At 41.5% G+C, this 19,218-nt stretch overlaps 1 protein-coding gene across 2 annotated transcripts in view; it reads left to right on the top strand.

Annotated features, from left to right (window-relative positions):
• Positions 1–1,647: 1,647 nt before the first annotated feature.
• The window catches only part of LOC136107302 (transcription initiation factor TFIID subunit 4-like), a 135,673-nt gene continuing 118,102 nt past the window's right edge, over positions 1,648–19,218 (top strand). For both annotated transcript variants that reach the window (XM_071814330.1, XM_065848266.2), the window contains exons 1-3: positions 1,648–2,811; positions 6,863–7,035; positions 18,752–18,889. In XM_071814330.1, coding sequence (XP_071670431.1) covers positions 1,665–2,811; positions 6,863–7,035; positions 18,752–18,889 — 1,458 coding nt within the window. In that variant the 5' untranslated portion in view covers positions 1,648–1,664. The remainder of the gene's footprint in view (positions 2,812–6,862; positions 7,036–18,751; positions 18,890–19,218) is intronic.

Raw genomic sequence — 19,218 nt, 5'->3', positions numbered from 1 at the left:
GTGCTTTCACATTCATCTAGTGCACAGCCTCCCCTTTATACATCCTAACCATGTGTTTGGTCCTTCAGTACTTTTACTGGCTGCTTTATTTAAGAAATATTCACTGGTTTTATTTCAGGAGACATCTTAATTAAACTGGTGCAACCTAATTTTAATGCATTTTAAAAGTGGTTTATTTTGATTCATCATAAACCTGCTCCTAAAGGTATAAACAGAAATTAGGAAAAAAAATACCTTGAATGAAAATGTAACCTACATTGAGAGAAAACGGATGGTAACAAACCAGTTATTAGCAGTTTAGTCTTGTGACTTAAGCAAGTCATACAAGGTATGACTTAACAGATTGAGTCTGGGAATAGGAGAAAAGTTGTGTGCACTGTGAGCCCTTCACTTGTTTCCACCTGTGCATTGTGCAATTGGGGGTGGATTATTCACAGGTGCAGCTTTTTCAGTTTTGTGGAAAACCCTGAAAAATCACAACATGAAGAATGAGTCACCATTTCAGGCCACAGAACAGCAGCTCAGATACATCCCAGTTTGCAGACATTCATGCTGCTCCAGGTCAGCAGACATGATGGAACCCAAAGTGCTTTCTGCTGGCAGCTTCACAAATCCATGGTGGTTACCACTTGTGTGCAAGAACAGAATCAACGAACTGTGGGCAATGGTGATTCACAGGAGCAAAGTTATTTATACTGAAGGTTGCATCAATGAAACTGCCCTGTCATTAGTCAAAAAAGTGATGGGTTAGGACCACTGTCTTTCTCTTAAATGGCATTTCTCAATGTATGAGGCAAGCACTCATGAACAGCATGCAGAGTGCAATGGCAGAAGTGTTAGTAACAATAAACTAGCTCAAATTTCCTGTGGGGATGCAGAGGGAACACAGTATGTCAGCAGCTGCTATGATGATACCAAGAATCTAATTTTTGATTTACAAGTGACAGTGTCCACATACTGCAACTATTCTTGCCCAGGTAAAACAGCAGCTTTGGACATAAATGCCTAAAGCAGACACAGCAGTGCAAATGCAAGTGCAGGCACTCTGTGTGCATCTTAGGATTTTCAAGTGTCAACAGCACTGGAAGTCGCCTCCTTCTGACAGAGTTTGTGTGTAAGGCAGCTGGGTGCTCCGTAACCGTGCAAAAATGGTGCTGGGTGTAACTGCCCTCGCCCGCTACGGAGGGAAGGCGAAGAGCACAACTGCAGCAGCTTCGCTACCGAAACACAACATGACCACACGGCAGTTGAGTTCCCACCGTGCCAGCTCATAGCCATCTGTCCCAGGCCCGCAGGCCTCCTCCACGCCTCAGCCTCCCTGCCAGGAGCTAACGGCAGGGTCACACACCCCCTGCACCGCCAAGGCACCTGCCTGGACACGCTGTCACCTCTCGGCTTCCCGAGGCGACCGGGGAGCCGTCTGCCCTCCTCCACATAACCGTCCCTCGCCCAGAGCGGTCGGGCTGCCGGGCCGTTCCCGGACCTCTGGGTCTCACCAGGCCGCGGAGGACGCGAACGGGCCGGGGCAGCCCCGACCGCCGGCAGCCGCGCTCTGCCCCGCCCCCTGGCGGGGAGGAGGAAGCCGGCCCCTCCCAGAATGCCTCGCGCGCGCCAGAGGCCGGCGCGCCTGCGCGCTGCGCGGCCGGCTCCCAGCTCAGCGCAAGATGGCGGCGGGCGCCTCGGACCCCCTGGAAGAGATGCTGCTCTTCTCCGAGGAGGTGGACGAGAAGGCGGTCAGCGACCTGGTGGGCTCCTTGGAATCGCAGCTGGCCGGCGGCCGGGGCTCTGCCGAGGCGCCCCAGACCAGGACCTCCGCCCCGTCCCAGCAGCAGCAGCCGCAGCAGCAGCAGCACCAGGGGAGCCTCGCGGGGGGCAGCAGCCCGGTCCGGCAGCAGCAAGGGCATCCCGCGCCCCCTCCTGCGCCCGGGGTAGAGGAGGCGGCGGGGTGCCCCGGAGCCGCGGAGAGCCGAGCCCCTGCCCAGGGGCCGCTCCCGTCCCCGTCCCCCCCGGCGGCAGCAGCGGCGGCAGCGGCGGCGGCAGGGAGGGGAGTGAGTGTAAACAGTAGTAGTGTGCAGCAATCACATGGACCGGCTCTCCTCAGCAGCGGCGGCGGCAGCCCCGCCGCCCCTGCCCCGCCGCAGCCCGCTGCCCCCCCGCCCGCCGGCGCCCCTGCCCAGCCTGTCAACAACCATGTGGCTGCCGGCGCCGCTGTCCGGGACGCGGGGAGCCCCAGCCCCGGCGGCAGCCCGCCCGCCGCTGACAGCGCACCGCCGCAGCGCGCCGAGGCCGCGGCGGGGAACGAGACCCCCGCGGGGGGCACCGGGCCGGCGGGAGCGGCGGAGGGCGCCGCCGCCACCGCGACCGCGCCGCTCCCCGGCGAGGCGGCGCCCAACGGGGAGGGCGCCGGGGGCCGGCCAGCGGCAGCCCCACCAGTCAGCAGCCACGGCAGAGCCGACGCCGCCACAGCACAGACCAAGCCCGCGCCCGGCCCGCTCCCCGCAGTAAACGCACTCAGTAACTCCGCCAGCCCCGCGCCCAACGCGGCCGCCCCGCCGGGACAGGGTTCGGCCGCCAACTGCGCCCCGGCGGCCCCCGGAGCCGCGCCCAAGCCGGCGGTCACCGCCGCGGGCGTCGCCAAGGCGGGCACTGCCCTCCCCGTCGCCCCCGCCGCCCCCCAGGCCCTGTCGCCCAGGCCGGCGATGGGCGCTGCCCCCCGGATCGTGGCCCCCCAGCTGATCGTGAGGCCGCCGCAGCAGCCCGCCATCCAGCAGACCACCATCCAGCTGCCCCCTGGCTTCACCATCCCGCCCGGTAAGTGCGAACACGGCGGCCACAGGCTCGCCGCCCCTTCTAACCTCTTCTTCTTGGCTGAGGGATATTTTTTTTCCAAAGTTGTCGTCTTCCCGCTGCTCGACGTGCTGGAGACAAAAGCAGAGCCACCTGTGAGGGCGGCTTCTGACAAACCGGCTGCCGGTAATGAGGATGTAATTGGTGCGGGACGGGCGGTTGCTAATGCAAACTAATTATGACTGTTGGTTGATGAGTTACTTGTTTTATCTTAGGGATAGAGCGGCAGTCAAGGTAAGGTGTTCGCTGTGGTGTAGTGAGCAGTTGAGTGCGAGATAGAAAGTTGGGCTGTTGGAATGTTTTTACATATGTTTTGAAGGACTCTTGTTTTCTGCTTTACTCTTAATAGCCTTTAGAAGTTTTCCCTCAAGGGTGTCTTAGGCTGTGAGTCAGGTGGCAAAGTAGCAGGCTAATCTGTGTAATTTAAACTGTTTCGTGTTGGTAAGTGTGAAGGCGTCATTCTCTGCTGCATCTCTGCAGTCTTTACATGACCAGATTTTATTTCTGACTCTGAAGCAACTGTTGCATCCTGTCTATTCTCCTTTTACTTTCTTATCTTTCATTGATAAAAGTTCAGCAAGGTTGTTAACTAACCAAAACAGCATCCCTTTATCGTAGTGACACCTCCTCTAATTGTATATTGTTTTGTCTGGTGTTTTGAAGGGACCTCTTCAGGAATTTTCATGTTGAAAAAAGTTGGTAACTTTGTGCCTTCTTGATTTAGGACCCGATATACTATTTGAACTAATTTTGATTTTTTTGCTATTAATAGCATGATAATACATGGAGATACTTGTGAACTCTGAAATAACTTATTTCTTCCACCATGCTTCTTAAAATAGTTGATATTTATTAGCTAAGTGAAGCAAAAGTGTGATGGTGTAGAAGCTTGCTTCTAAGTGGAATTCTAGTAGATGTGTCTTTGGCCATAGTTTATGAAACTCCTGCTCCAAATTCTCATGCTCTGACCAGATAAGGTTTTGTGGTTTCATGAGGACCTAAGTTAAAACAGTTAAGAGATTATTATTCAGATTGTATTAGTGCCTTTAGCCTTGATTTCCTAATATTAATCTGTTTGATAGTTAATATACACATATGTTAATATGTATCATAACTCTGCATGCAGTTTCTGAAGTTTATTGTGTCAATACTTTGTTCTGCTACTTAATTTTCAAGTGGAAGAGGAAGACAGCCCTTGAAAGCAATCTGGTCCAAGGTTTAGCAAATGTTATGGAAATAATACTGTGGAAAGTTAAAATTTTATTTTATTACAAGATAGTTTGAAATCCATTAAATTTACATAAACATGAAGATAGTATGTTCTAAGGTCAAAGGTATTCAGAAAATGCTCTTTTTTTTTTGAGTTTTTACTCTCTAAATTAGTGAAGATTGGAAACTCCTGTGTCATAAACTTCTGTCTAAAGCAAAAAGTTTTAATTGGTTTCTGATAGTATGTTATTTTAGCATATAATACTCCTAAGTTGTGTACTTCATCTTTACATGGCTGATAGTAAGAAAAAACAATTATCATACTTTAACTAGATGTTAATTTGTACATATTGGTCAGTAAAATAAAGCTAAACTTCTCCAAATTTAATTAAAACATAACATTAATTCATGAACATTTTTGCATTTATAGTGGTAATTATGTCTGCAACTTTTATTGAAATTGTGTGGTGTATGTTGTAATTTTTTTCCTTTTTTTTTTTAATTTGGAAAGAGTTTTAGAAAATTGGAAGATAAGTTAACAAAACACCTGTGAATCAGTGTAATGCAAATAGAGCGTGTATTTTTTAATGTGTGCTAGGCATTGTGCTATGAGGATTTTTATATAAGGTTCACAATCAGAGAAGTGATAGTTTTGTAAGAGAGGCTTTTAGATGTGATCCTTGCTACAGCTCTCTTGCCTTTTGCCTTAAAGCTCGATTTCCACAAATATTCAGTTTGTAGTGGCAGAAATTTGCCTTCTCTTTGTGTTTTCAGTGGTGGCAGTTGGCTGGAGCACCTAAGGCTCTGTCAGTGAGGGCTTTTTACTGGTGCTGCCGTTCATCCCTGGTCTGGGATTTGTATTTCTCTGTCAGATATTGACAGACTGACTTTCTTGGTATAAGGTACTTTTGAAATCTGTTACTTGCTTGATATAATACTGTTCAGGTTTCTTGATCCTCATGATATGTTGCAAACCATGGCCATATGCTGAGGTGTTTTGGCTTTTTTTTTTGGGTGGGGGAGCTAATATCGAGAAGTGGATGTAAGCTTTTACTGTGTTTCTTTTCCCTTGCAAAGTTAAAAGATATATGTGAAGCAATTTGCACATAGAGATAAGTTGTAGAAATAACATCTACTGACTTTATCAACAGAATAAAAGTTGACTTCCAAGATCCTTATATTTTGGTTCTCCAGTAGTTACAGGCAAGATGTTTTTCTGTTTGTAGAGCCATCATAACCTACGTTGTATCCTACCTATGTTAAATTATTAAAATGTACTCTGGAACTAACTTAGAAATTCCTTTAAAATAATCTGTCTGAGGAACTGCTGCTTAATTCTGAGAGAACTAGAGGAAGCACATCACATGCTTGAGAGTGATCTTGAATAAGTGTGATGCTCCAGATGATTCAGGGACCAACTTAACTGTTGTCTCCTCTTTTCTCTCCTGCTGACTGGGGAAAACTCTGGCCAGTTACACTTAGGGTAAAACATGATGGCGCTGGCCGTGTTGTGTAGAAGGTCTCTATTTGCGAAATATGTTACTAGCAAATAATCTGTAAGTATTATAATTTACTTACAGAAAGTCTTAGAAAACATTTGCGAAGTACTCTGTTGATTTGAAAACAGTTCCTGTGGTGTTTTCCTAAAATATCTTGTATAATTTTGTGCTGAGGAGTAGTTGGGTTGATTCTCACAGAATCCCAGAATGTCAGGGGTTGGAAGGGACTTGGAAAGCTCATGCAGTGCAATCCCCCCATGGAGCAGGAACACCCAGCTGAGGTTCCACAGGAAGGTGTCCAGGCGGGTTTGAATGTCTGCAGAGAAGGAGACTCCACAACCGCCCTGGGCAGCCTGGGCCAGGCTCTGGCACCCTCACTGAGAAGAAGTTTCTTCTCAAATTTAAATGAAACCTCCTGTGTTCCAGTTTGAACCCATTACCCCTTGTCCTATCATTGGTTGTCACTGAGAAGAGCCTGGCTCCATCCTCCTGACACTCACCCTTTAGATATCTGTGAACATTAATGAGGTCACCCCTCAGTCTCCTCCAAACTAAAGAACCCCAGCTCCCTCAGCCTTTCCTGATAAGGGAGATGCTCCACTCCCTTCAGCATCTTTGTTGCCCTGCGCTGGACTCTCTCCAGCAGTTCCCTGTCCTTCTGGAACTGAGGGGCCACAACTGGACACAATATTCCAGGTGTGGTCTCACCAGGGGTAGAGGGGAAGGAGAACCTGGATATGACAATATTTTTTTCGTGATGTCCAAACCACTGATACAGTGATGGTCGGTGTCAAATCCATGTGTTAATGCTCAACAATTAACTAAGTCTCATATATTGTATACTCAGAAATGTCTGGCCTAATGTTTGTATGTACACATCCCCTAAAGCTGTTGTTTTGGTAAAGCTCATATGTCATTGTCCCTGGTATGTTCATACTGAATTCTGTTCTCGGCTACTGGATTGTCATTACAGTTTATTTGTGATGGATATTTCTTTCTAATTTCATTCCGCTGACGCTGGCTAGGCTGCTGAAAGTCACTGTGTGCCTATACACTCGAGTGACCACTTTTTTCACCACTGTTATCCATAAAGTACAGTTATAACCAATTCAGTTTGGAATTCAAATGAGTTTTTGTCTGCTAGTAGAGGCTCCATTTCTTTTTTGAAGGAAAATCTCATGTTACACCAGAATTAAAAAAAAAATAAAGAAAAATGTACAGTGCTATACATGAATTTTATTCTGTATTTTGTAGTTCTGTAAATATTATTCTTTATTGTATAGTTATTGTTTCTTTGTTCTCCTTAGGTATGGTCTTGGTGCGCACGGATGCTGGACAGCTTGTAATGGTGCCTCAGCAGGCTCTGGCGCAGGCTCAAATGCAGGCTCAAGTACAGACACAGGGACAGGGTCCTACCAGCATCTCACCCAGACTGTCAGTGCCCACAACTGGCCCCGTTTTTCGCTTATCAACAACTCAGGTATGTGTGGCTTGATTTCACTTTACTTTAGTGCTTTATGTTTTCCTCTCTCTTATACATTATTAGCTCATATCTTTTTGCAAAGATGCTTCCCTCCCATTTTTTGTTGGGAACGCTGGAAATCCTTATTCAAATTTTTATCTTCTGAGGCCGAGGTGGTTGTGTTTGTGTGGTTTTTTGTTTGGTTTTTTTTTGTTTTGTTTTGGTTTTTTTTGTATTTCAGAAAAAATCTACTTTATATGTAGGGTCTCTCAAGACCTTATTCAGACTGTGAGATCATTGGAGGCTACAAGACCGAGTCTTAACCAGGACGTAGTTTGGACTGTGTGCCACTGGTTCAGCAAGCACCGCTTGTTCCTCTGAATCAACAGCACTGTGATATCCCAGCGTGCCGAACAGATGCACAGGATAGATAATTTCGCTAGATATTAGAGAATAAAAAGCCAAGAACATTCAGTACAACGATTTGCAATAATTAACTTTTCTAACATATTTTATTTAAAAGAAAGTTTTGATTCCTTTGATTCACCTCTGGGTGTGATCTGTCTATACTTAATTTCAACTGTGTTATGACTACATTACCTTTTTTATATCGATTGACAGGAGAATGTGCTTTCCTACCCCAAAGTCTTCAGTGGAGTGTGTTTATTGCAACTCACAACTGATGTATTTGCAGGGGTGAAGATGTATTGGTTTTTTAATTACTTGGTGGGCTGCACTGGTTTAGAATTTTGTAGGGAGGCTGTTTAGCTTCAGGCTGTTTGGGGCTACAGCTGAACTATTTTGCTAAAATGTAGAGGCAAACATCTTTGGATGTTAGTTCAGGGCAGCTGTGCCATAACAAGAATAGGTGGAGTTTAAGGTACTTTTCCCTAAGGTCTTTGTTCGCAGATCTGATAAGTAATTCTGAGTGGAAAAAGATTAAGGGGGTATCTTTGTAATTTTTTAATTGATTCTCTTTTCAGAAGAGAAGGAAGGTGGGATAATATTGGAGACTTAAAAGTAAATTACTAACATGAGGCGATCTAAAACAGTGTAGCCAACTAGAATACAAGTTTTAGAAATGAGTGTCGCTAGGAAGATTGCAGCTCAATGGAATTGTATATATATACGTATATAAAATCCTGGAAATACTTGAGGAACTTTATGCCCTCAGAGAAGAAATAAGTGCAGTACTAGATGGGATTTGTAAAAGAACTCTTTGCAGAAAAAGCAGCTGTTTAATGTTTAAATGTGTGCTATCTGGAAGGTGAAGATGACTTGCAGAAGCTTTCAAAGATAAATTTATTTCAGGAAAAATAAACGTAGATATAAGCATGTGTTTATGTTGAGATTTTTCGACCAGTTTTTTTGACAACAACAGATCTAGACAACTATTTCTTTTCAGTTTGCATGTCTGTCTTTGGTTATTCGGGGCTTTCTTTGTAAATAGGTACAATCAGTTCTTTAGTAGTGACTACAAGGGACTGTATAGCACACATTCTAGTAATGGATCCTGAGACAAGTTCATAGCCTAAATGTAAAACAGAAATTGTGGGGTGGAACTGAACCAAGAATATGATCTCAGTCTGTTACAGTGGGTTTGTTTTAGCTGTTTCTGTTTCATACTGTTAGTTTTCTTGTAACTGTAACTGCTGTGGCCAGCATACAGAATTAAAATTCAGAGTGGAAATGTAGCAAATTAAATATTAACAAATTGTTTGTAGTCTGAAAATGTTTGAAGAATACATTTTTGTTGTACATAAAATCTTAGGAAGCATACAAAAATGTAGACCAACTGCTTGGCTGTTTGTGTGTGTGTGAGTGTGTGAGTGTGTGTGTGTGTGTGTGTGTGTGTGTGTGTGTGTGTGTGTGTTCAGGCTTTATTAGAAGACTGGAGTTTGGATCCCAAAGTCAATCTTAAGGCGTGTGCACAGCAAATCTTGGGAGTTGATCTTGTTGACCTCAGGCAGATGTTCTCTAGTTAAATGAAGCAGTTAGGGTTGCAGAAGGAGTATAATCTGACTTGCAAGATTTATATTAAAATATACCTGTGAGGATACTGCATGTTCATGTGTTTGTAGAGATACCTATTAATAACATCTGAAGGAGTTCGGGTATTAGAAAGATGTAATTGTTTTTGTGAAGAGTTCTGTCAAGATAAATACCTCGCTCCCTTAGATATTCCTTTGCACTTGTTAGTGCTAACAAGCTGGTCGAGAATAAACCAGCAAGGGCTTATGAATGGTAGATATCTTGCAGGATGCAGAAGTTTGATTATTTTAGTGTGGGGGGGATTAGAATCATACTATTGTAGCTTGTCAAGTTTGATCTCGTGTGATGGATCTTTGTGGTGGCTGCCCAAACTGTACCGCATCATTTTTTAATTTGTTGTAATTAACAAGGATAAGAAATAACTAATATTGTCCTTGGGAAATAACATTGAAATTCCATGACTCCGCATGTGGTCTGCAGACTCTTCTTTTGTTTTACAATGCTTATGTTTGACCTTAGGGTGTTCTTTAAAAATTATGATTGACAGCCTTTTAAAGCTTTTTTTTTTTTTGTAAACGTTTAAGTTCTAAGGGTTTATCTTACCAGAACTAGACACTAGACTTTTATTCCGTTATGTGAATGGTTTATAACCAGAGACTATTCACTCTTTTTTTTCTGGTGGAAGTATCCAATGACAAATATTGTGCTAATGTTTTAGAAGTGTCACTTACTTGTTTGAGTAGTTATTATGATTAATCAAGAAAAAGGATCATGTTATAAAATACAGGAAATTGTGTGTACTGAAAAAGTATTTTTTTCAATGATTTATAATTATTCAGAATCAAATTCTGATGTGTCAACTACATTCTGTCAATTAACATTTTTAATAGAAGTTTAAAATCTATGGAAAATAGTGTCATGGTTTTGTCTGTAAAGTATGTTCAAGAGTCCTGGTCTCCACTGTGGCTGAACACAAGAGGTTCCACTTCAATTTGAGAAGAAGCTTCTTCATGGTGAGGGTGCCAGAGCCTGGCCCAGGCTGCCCAGGGGGGTTGTGGAGTCTCCTTCTGTGCAGACATTCAAACCCGCCTGGACACCTTCCTGTGGAACCTCAGCTGGGTGTTCCTGCTCTGGTTGGGGGATTGCACTGGATGAGCTTTCCAGGTCCCTTCCAACCCCTGACACTCTGTGATTCTGTGAAACACAGGAAAATGATGTGTGCCATGAGCTCAAGACAGACAGAATGTAAACGTTCATTTCTTGAGTCCTGTGAAATATTTTGCGAGATTGATGAACATTGCAGGCTATGTGGTTTTATCCTCTAGAACAAATACCTATCTCTCCAATACGTTAGTGGAATGATTTTTATTTTACAGTGCAGAGCTCATTAAATTTACTATTATGCTTTTATGAAATTATTTTAAGATAGCTCTATTGGAATTAAAATGCAGGGTGGTTTAAATACGTAGAATTTAGCGCTGTACTTCAGTCACTGAGTTCATGTTTTACTCTGCTTTTACCTATGTTGAAAGTCTATGCTGGTGGAAATTTGCAGTCTACCATAAGCATTCCAGGAAATATTATCCTACTATGAAGAATGTATGATCTGTCCTAGAAAAGCCATAGCTTTCATGGTTTGTAGGTATTACAGTTGCTTTTCTTCAGATTGTCCTGATTTTCAGTCAGTGTCAAGTGCCACAAGTTACCCAGCTAAGTAGTTGTTTTTAGTGCTATAGTTAATTTGTATATACTTTAAATAATTACTGTGTTAAGAAAGTGTGTTCTGAGCTAAGTAGTTAGATGTAAAACACAGATTATTAAATAACGTGCCAAAGAAATTGCAAAAGCTGGCAGTGACTTTTGGCAACTCATGAAGATGTGTTCAGGGTGGTAACTGGAGAATACAAAATGAATTGTCAATTAACTTTTAAAAATTCCAAGAAAGATCCTCTGAAAAATTACCAAAGTGTTCATCTAAATTCGAAAGCTTTTTGAAGCGTTTTAAGTGTTCTTAGATGAGATTGACTTGATCACTACGCACAGAGCTGTCCGGATTCTAAACTGCTTCTGCAGACCAGAAGCGTAACAAGATTTTCTTCCCATATTCCAGGGCCATCACTTGGTAGATCTTCTCCCAGTTATTTGCGAGGAAAACAAATCAGATTTCCCATGAAAATTCTGGCTTCGGTAGGTGGGTTTAGATCCAGGGCAGCGTGTGAGGAAGGAGCCACCTTTCCCTGGAACAGCGGAAGCTGCTGGGGCAGAGAAAGCACCGTCTGTTTTCCCTTAGCATTTAGCACAAGGGCGTAGGATAGTGCATTCCTTGAAGACGGTGACTTCATTGTTACCTGTTGCTTTGCTGAATGTTCTGAAGTCACAAACCTGTACAGAGTACCATTTACCTCTGTAGGGAACTGCTAGAGCCACCCTTCCTCCCTTCCCAAGGTAAAAAAAGTATATTTTGATAGCAGTGCCAAACACAAAAGTTCAAAAAGATTAAGATACGTAACTTCCCGTTCATCCCACGTTAATCTCTTCTGTCCATGTGCAGTGTATTACAGTCTTTGCATGATAAATGCACGAAGATAAAAGTTCAGCTAGGCAATCAGGGCACGCTGTTGATATTGCACAGCAAACTTAAATCTGATGTTCCTAACATTTTCCAGCGCTGGACTTTGCTATTTAAGTGAGTATTTGACTTCCATTGTTTGTAACCCCTTTGTCTTAATGGTTTTTTTTGCAGCTTTTAGGAGTAGAGGATGTAAGAAATTATGGTATAGCCTTGGGGACAGTTTTTCTTTAGATTCTTGGAAGAAGATAGGCAAATCCATTTTGAAAGGAACACTTGGGTTCTTTTCTCTAATCTTTAGACATTGACTTATGTTCCTTTAAGTTGCTGCTGTGTAAAATATGGATAAAATCTGGTTGTTTTCAGTTCCTCCTGGAATTCTGCAAAACTCGCTGATGGGGATATGCAAGTACCTTGCAGGGAGGATCTCGGTTCTGATCAGTTTAATGCCAAACTGAAAGGCTCTGGAGCACGGGAATGTGTCCCAAAAGGATGTGCAGGGTGTGCAGCACAGTCAGGAGCAGGGAAATGGGCTGAGTCGGAAGAACCAGGATAGGAAAGGAGCAGAATAGTGCAGAGAAAGCAGCGACTGAGAGAAGTACCTGTAATAGGAAGATGTGCTAGATATGTTAATGGTCTTTTACATTAAAAGTCTTACTGATTTCTCGAAGTAAAATATTCAAGAAAAGCATGAATAGGTGCAACCATACCATAAAATAGTTTTAGGTTAGGTCCAGTTATGAGATTGTAGAGGACTAGTGGGGGGATAGTAACTACAGTTAACTACACTTTTGTTAGGGGAAAAAAATATTGCAAAATATTTAGGTGTATAAAACCAAAACATTTTTCAGATTGTGAATATAAATTTGTCTTCTTGGTGCAACTACCAGAGGTGGCTTAAAATTGTTATCCTGGAAGTACTCAGTCTTATGGAAGATTGTGATAATCCCTTGGTGCGTTCAGAAGTGCGATTTTGTTGTACCGTGGATACAGTTTGAGTGATATAACGTTTGTTTGAAAAAACAGTTGATGAAATTAGGATGTTTAAAGCAAACATTGGTTTGAATTAACTCTGCATAATTTTAATTGAACATTTTTTTCTCTTCATGATTTTAATTTCCTTAAATTTTTTTATTTACATTAATTTTAGCTGAGTATTAAAAAGTGATTAATTTTACCAAAATCTTAGTTAAGGTACAGGATTTTTAGGAAACGAGCTGTAATTTGATGGAACTTTGGTTGATCTTAGAAGAAAATTGCTCTGGATTCTTGTGTTACAAGCAGGTCAAATAAGCATGGGTTTGCTTGTATTACTATATTCTTCAGAATATAGTAGATTATAAGTAAATATAAAGTAAATTCAGAAGTCTTTTAAAACTGATTATTTAGATTGCATTAAGTTTTTGCCTTCATGTCTAGTTTTGAAGCTTATAGTGTGAAATTATGAAAAATAGGTAAGTGCTGCCATCTAGTTTTTGAGTTTCTTTTGTTGATCTGCATTTTTCATTTGTACAGTTCATGGCTTTTCATGCTTTTGGTGCAAATTTGCTGGTTTCTGTATCTCAATACCGAGTTGGGTTTACATTCGTAACCAAAATGCAGAAAATAAGTTATTTTAAATGATTTTTGATTTAAATTATCTTGTTAGTTACAATATTCAAGTACTGCTGTACACTGAGAATATAAAGTGAGTGTCGTACGGGAAAGACCAGGGTTAGCCCGGAGTATCCGTCATCAGAACTTACACATCAGGTGAAACATGTATGGTGGAATTTTCATGAGACTGCTGCTGAAAATGGGTTTGGTCTCAGAGTTTACTGGTTTTACTTCAGTTAGTGAATTGCATTGTATATTTGTAGCGATCAGAAAAGGTGAAGTTACATGCGGAGTTTGATGGTTTAATCCAAATATTTAGGCACATAAGTGGGCTACTTAACAACGTGGTTTTGTTTCATTGCATAAATAGTCCGATCAATATATTTTGATGTATTTTTTAAAAAAAAGTCAAGTCTTTTCTAGCTTTGTTTTTTCTTGCTTGCGCAATTTTCTGACTTCTCTTCAGAACTTCTAGTTCATGAAATAAACTTTACTGATTTGTTTTCTATGTTTATGAAGTTTCACTTTACCATCCTTTTTTGAAATGAAGAAGTCCTTTGAGCTTGCGAAAAGTGCTGAATCACCTGGTTTGGAAGGGGCTTTGCTTTTGCTCTGGAATGTATTTGATACAGACAACAACAGCTTAGTCTTTGCCATCACATGTGATGTTGAGAGCAGTTCTAAACTTGGCTGCTGTTCTTGCTAAAGTGGAGCCTTTAGAATCTGAGATCGTTCTGATAATGTGCGATGCCCGTGTTTTCAGCAGTGCTTGTATTTGTAGTCGTATTTTAGTTTTGGTAAATTTTTTCTTGTTTATTGGTCTTTGGTTTCTGTTTTTCCACACCCTTTCTGCTTTTCTGACAGCTGCTTATTTTAAGCTTTGCAGAAATTGTAGGCAAATTGATAAACCCTTGTTGCCTGAAGTGCATTACCACTATTATCAAATAAGCTATTCTGTACTATTTCTTTTGTATAGACAGTTTTTGGGCTTCTTGTGCAATGTTCTGGAGAAGACATTTGTGTTAGCAGAACAGGTAGGTTGAAAAGCTTGAGAAAGTAAAAGGTGTGTGGTCTCAGCTACACTTTAACCACAAAACCATTTTCCTTCCTTTTCTTCATGGTGAGTGAATCTTTTCTGTATAAGCAAATAAGAAGTTCCTACTACTTACAATTTCTACTGTTTATGTTTTTATAGCATTAACATATCTTTTAAAACTTCTTAGAAAGCACTCAAACATTAGTAAAGCTGTAAAATTAAACATGCAAAGATCGGGAAATGCTGTAAAAAAGGTTCCTGAGCAGTCTAATAGTGGCTCCCATGTGCACATGCATTATGCTGCATGACTACATACTACTGTTATTTTTAATTTCTACATTGTATAGGCTGGACAGTCTTAATTAATGAAGAATTATGTAATATTTTTTCCTCCACTGTTCAGTTGGTTGCTTCAGGCTTATTTGCTGCATATTATCTAAGCTCCCCTTCTGAAGTGGGAATTAATAACCGAACAGGTTTTTTTGTGAAGGTTATCCCTGTAACAACTTTCTCAACAATGCAGTTGAGGGGATTATTAGCCTCTTTTTATGAGTAATTTTAAGATACTGCTTAATTTTTTGTGTTCACGTTGACTTCGTTGTCTTCATTGGCAGCCATGACCACTCTTGATCACAAACCCCACATTTCAAGTTGTCTGCTCATAAGTATATAGCATAAGAATATAGATTACAATAGATGAGCTGTATTTGCATGCAGCACAAGCACTGAGCAATTGAGGCAGGGGTAGTATCTAATTGTAGGGCTAAAATTCAGGTGCTTTTTATCCACCAGGTTCTTTGGATTAGTCCTAGTGATTATAGATGGACCAGCCACTTCACCAGAGGGTGAGAAAAGTACTTAGACAGTGGATGATACAGGTATTTGTTTATGCCAACAGGATGCTGAGACTCCAGAGGGTTTGGGCTTAGAACCCCTGGTTTCTGAAGGGTTTCTTTGGTGGCCCCAAGCTCCTCTGGCTCTTGTCTAATTGCTGCCAGTCCTGTGTTTTCCTCCCGTGTTGTTCATGAACCCAAAAGGGACGTCATGAATACGAGGAACACAGCAGCATGTCTCTGCTTTGGGGATTGATGTTTGACTCCAGTGATGCTGTGGTGGCAATGAAGGTTCTGACTCTGGCTGACATGTTAGAGATTCTGCCTCCAGTCATTTTCTGCAATTGTGTGCAAATGTCAAGTTTATAAAGTGTTAGTGCTTTGGCTCAATTTGGCTGTACTTTTACCAGAGTGGAAAAAATCAAGTCCCTGACGTACAAATTGCTCTGCAGCTGATGTTTAAGTCTATGTTCCAGATGAACCATAACCAAAAGAACTGAGAGGCAGTCAATAAGCATATGAAGTTTCTCCATGAACTCTTCAGAAATCTGGCAGAATTTTAAGTATTGACAGAGAGAGTTTGGTAATGGGGAGTGTTATGAAACCTTAATAATAGGTAGGGCTACCACCTATGCCTAGAAGATAGACTGTATAAATTAGTTACTTTAAAATGGGCTACCAGATGTGACCTTTAGCCTATGCTTCTGTCAGTGACTGTGTTCCCACTTTCGTTTTCTTTGTTAAACTCTTTTATAGTTTGAGGCATCAAGGCGTCTTGGCATGGCCTATTTGGTTTGTAAGAAGTCTTCTGGATTAATGCTTACAAATAAAATAGAGTTTTATTTCAGTTTTGGCAAGTTTCAACTGAAAGGTTATGTTCTGCTGAAATTGAGTTTGACAGAGTACCTAGTGAAGCCATGTATTGGAAGACACAGGAAGAGGTGCCAGGATGTGTATTGTGATAAACCTGCCCTTGCTTTTGTGTTAACGCTTGTTCAAACGCTATTGGCGTGTTTTCTTTCTTTGTGATTAATAGTGGCCCAGTTTAATGACAGGACTGATCATGAAATGATATGTGCAACACGCTTGTGCAAAGTAAGCTCTCTTGCTTTGTAGTGCAGAGACCGGATTGCTGGTGCCCTGAGCGTTTATCAGTAGGTGGTACTGTAGCACAGAATGCAAGTAAACCACAGACCTGTTTCTGACGATTTATACGCATCAGTGTACTAACCTGTGGCAGTTTTAATCATCTTGATTTTATGAAGATGTGGATTCACAGTGCAGTCCCTAAAAATGGTGGAGTCCTGCCTTGGCAGTGACAAATAATCCTCAGGTATTTGGGGGTATTGCCTCCATATTCAAGGGGCCTGCTTTTTCAAATGCAGCCTTGTATATTCCTTCAAATAGAGAGGCAGCTTGTTCATGCACAGCAGGTACAATGTGATTCATTCCTGTTTGCACCTTGAGCTTTGCATCTTGATCCATGTGTCCCGAGCTTTGGGGAGAACGTCTATTATTTAGGGAATGGATTTACAGGACGCAGAGTAATTCCACGCTGACTTCTTCCATGAACAATTATAATGTGCACCTATTGCCTTTGCAGAAGTGACTTTTTTGCACCCTGAAACTGGAGTCACTTGCGTTATTTGCATGAATTACGTGGGCAGGATAAACGTTGGGACATCCCCCTCCGTGCTGGCCAGGTGTGAGCCAGGTCTGTTCTGAAATCCCAGTTTCCACAGCAGCCTGTGCTGTGCTCCACTGAGAATCCCAACCTCTCTGCAGGGACAGACCCAGCTCAAGTCTGTGTACAAAAGGCTCTCTTAAGCATTCTCAAGAGTCCCCATGGAGACTGGTAGTAGATTATATACTATATTCATTCATGTTCTAATTTCCTGCCTGTTAATGTCTGAGTACAGGGAAAAAGCCTTTTAAACATCACTTTCATATGTTTAGGAAATATAAAAGTAGGCAGTGTGTCTAATCAAAAATAATACAGTTACATTTGAAAATATATATTCCTTTCTAAGCCTGTCTTGGTAATTTTGGAATTTAATAGCATCATACCAAACCTTAGCAGCTTTTCTTTAAAGAACATAATAAATTCTTTTAGGTTGTTCCATTGACACATTGGGTTGTTAAGTTTTTTATATAATGTTGATAATTTCTGTTTTCTTTTTGATGGACTTCTCATGAGATCTGTTTACAGCTTTCCTTTCACAGCAAACACAGCTATTTGTTTCTAAATAGTTTTTACCAGTTCTTCTTGAAGTATTTGTATTTGGAGCCCTTTATAATGTCTTCTGGCATCTTGTAACTGTCATTTAAAGATCATTTCCATGATAGTTAAGAATTTCTCTAGGCTAGTTCCTTGTTATGTTTCTCATCCGCTCATTCCATGCTTACCTTTTAACATCTGTGAGTTTTGGAACCACATTAGTAAACAGCTGTGTGACTTTGTTTGCAGTTCTTTTGTAGTATGGGTCTTCCTTCACATCCAACACATGGATAGATTTTCCTGCCATTTTGTGTCAAAGGCTTTTGTCACTATTGATTTCTAAAACTAAGGGTGAATTTAGTCTTCATGTTGCACGGTTTGCTCCTGTGGTCTGGCACGGTGGAACTACGTGTGAAGTGTGTGGCGTGCTTAATTGCATAATAGGCTGCTATCACACCGAAATGTAATATTTTAATTATATGGAGTTTTGTTTTCAAGTATGTTCCTGTGATGAGTTGTGGGCGTTTATTAGCTGAGGACAGTATTGTCCATGATCTCCAGCCACTTAGAAAATTTGTCTTTTCTAAGTATGTGTTTGAATGCAAATCTTAATAAATGTAAGTTATAAGAGACCAAATGGGGCCTCCATTTAAAAAAATGAGCAGTTCTCTTTTTTGTCTAAATTGCCATATTGTGTGATGTATTTCTTCCATGATGGTATTTACATTCCTGTGGAATTAAATAACAACTTTCCTTGAGACATTTTTTTATTCCTAAATCTTTGATATGGGGGTAAGAGGTTTAAATATTTCTCTCAGAACTAAAGTAAATCACAAAAACCAATTTTTGTGTTTACTGCATGAGGCCAATTTATTGAGTATGGTGCTGAATGAAGGGCAGGGAGCCAGTCATTCTCCTTGGCACTTCGGATTCCAGTTGTTCTCTGCTTACAGATTGTGCGTTCTAGGACATTGATTCTCAAAATGCTTAGACTTCATTGCTCTGCAGGTTGGTTTCTATATAGTTTAACCTGAAATTGTTTTGAAATGATTTTCTCCCCTGGATTTTCTCTCAAGAAAATTTTCTTCAAGAAAAAGCACTAGAAAATGCCAGTAAATACTCAAGTGACCACTCTATGTTACTGGCAGTTATACACTCAAATGTTGGTGAGTACTGATTTGTAAATATTACAACTGAACTAATGCATCAATGTAACTTTTTTTGGTCAAATCCTGTTTTGCTCTAATCTTTTCCACATATCTGTATGAGAAATAGCTTTTGGAGAAATGTTGCAAACATAATTGAACAGAAGAAAACTTCTTTTTGCATTATTTGTGAATATATATTTAAGAACATACTACTGGTGGTTGGTGTGGGGTTTTTTTCCAGCGTTAATAATCATTATTCATATAATGACTATTAAGAAGTAGTCTTGGAAATCAAGTTACTAAGGAGGTAAAAAAATAAAATGCTTATTTTTCTCTTATTAGCAACCACCTTCTGTAGCCACATCCACTGTCCGCCTGGGACTTCCAGTGCAAGCCAAAGTCGTCCAGTCAACGGCTGCGCCTGTGAGTGCCACGTCTGCCGGGGCTCTGCCGGGAGGCTCTATTCTCTCACATACCACAGTAAGTAGGATATAGGAAGCAAAAGATGGATGAAGAGAAGGATGTTTGTAATTATATGGGTTTTTTTCAAAAGGGAATTTTAATGTTCATATGTTTGCTTTTATTGCAGACGTAATCTCAGAAATTAATGAGTGTATAGTCAGACTGTGTTATGCAGGTGCTGAGTGACAGCCTAAATTAAAGTTTAAATTCTGCACAGATAGAACAAAGCTCTGCGGTCAGGCTGGGCCGGGTGGTCCTGGCAGCTTCTGCTCAGCGGCTTGTGCTGCCCAGCTGAGCTCTCTGGCTTCTGCAGTCCCACTTGCTGTGCCTGTCTGAGACCTTTTAGC

This window comes from Patagioenas fasciata, chromosome 13 (assembly GCF_037038585.1).
Source record: "Patagioenas fasciata isolate bPatFas1 chromosome 13, bPatFas1.hap1, whole genome shotgun sequence".
Taxonomy (NCBI): Eukaryota; Metazoa; Chordata; class Aves; order Columbiformes; family Columbidae; genus Patagioenas; species Patagioenas fasciata.
This window is presented reverse-complemented; position numbering and strand designations above follow the sequence as displayed.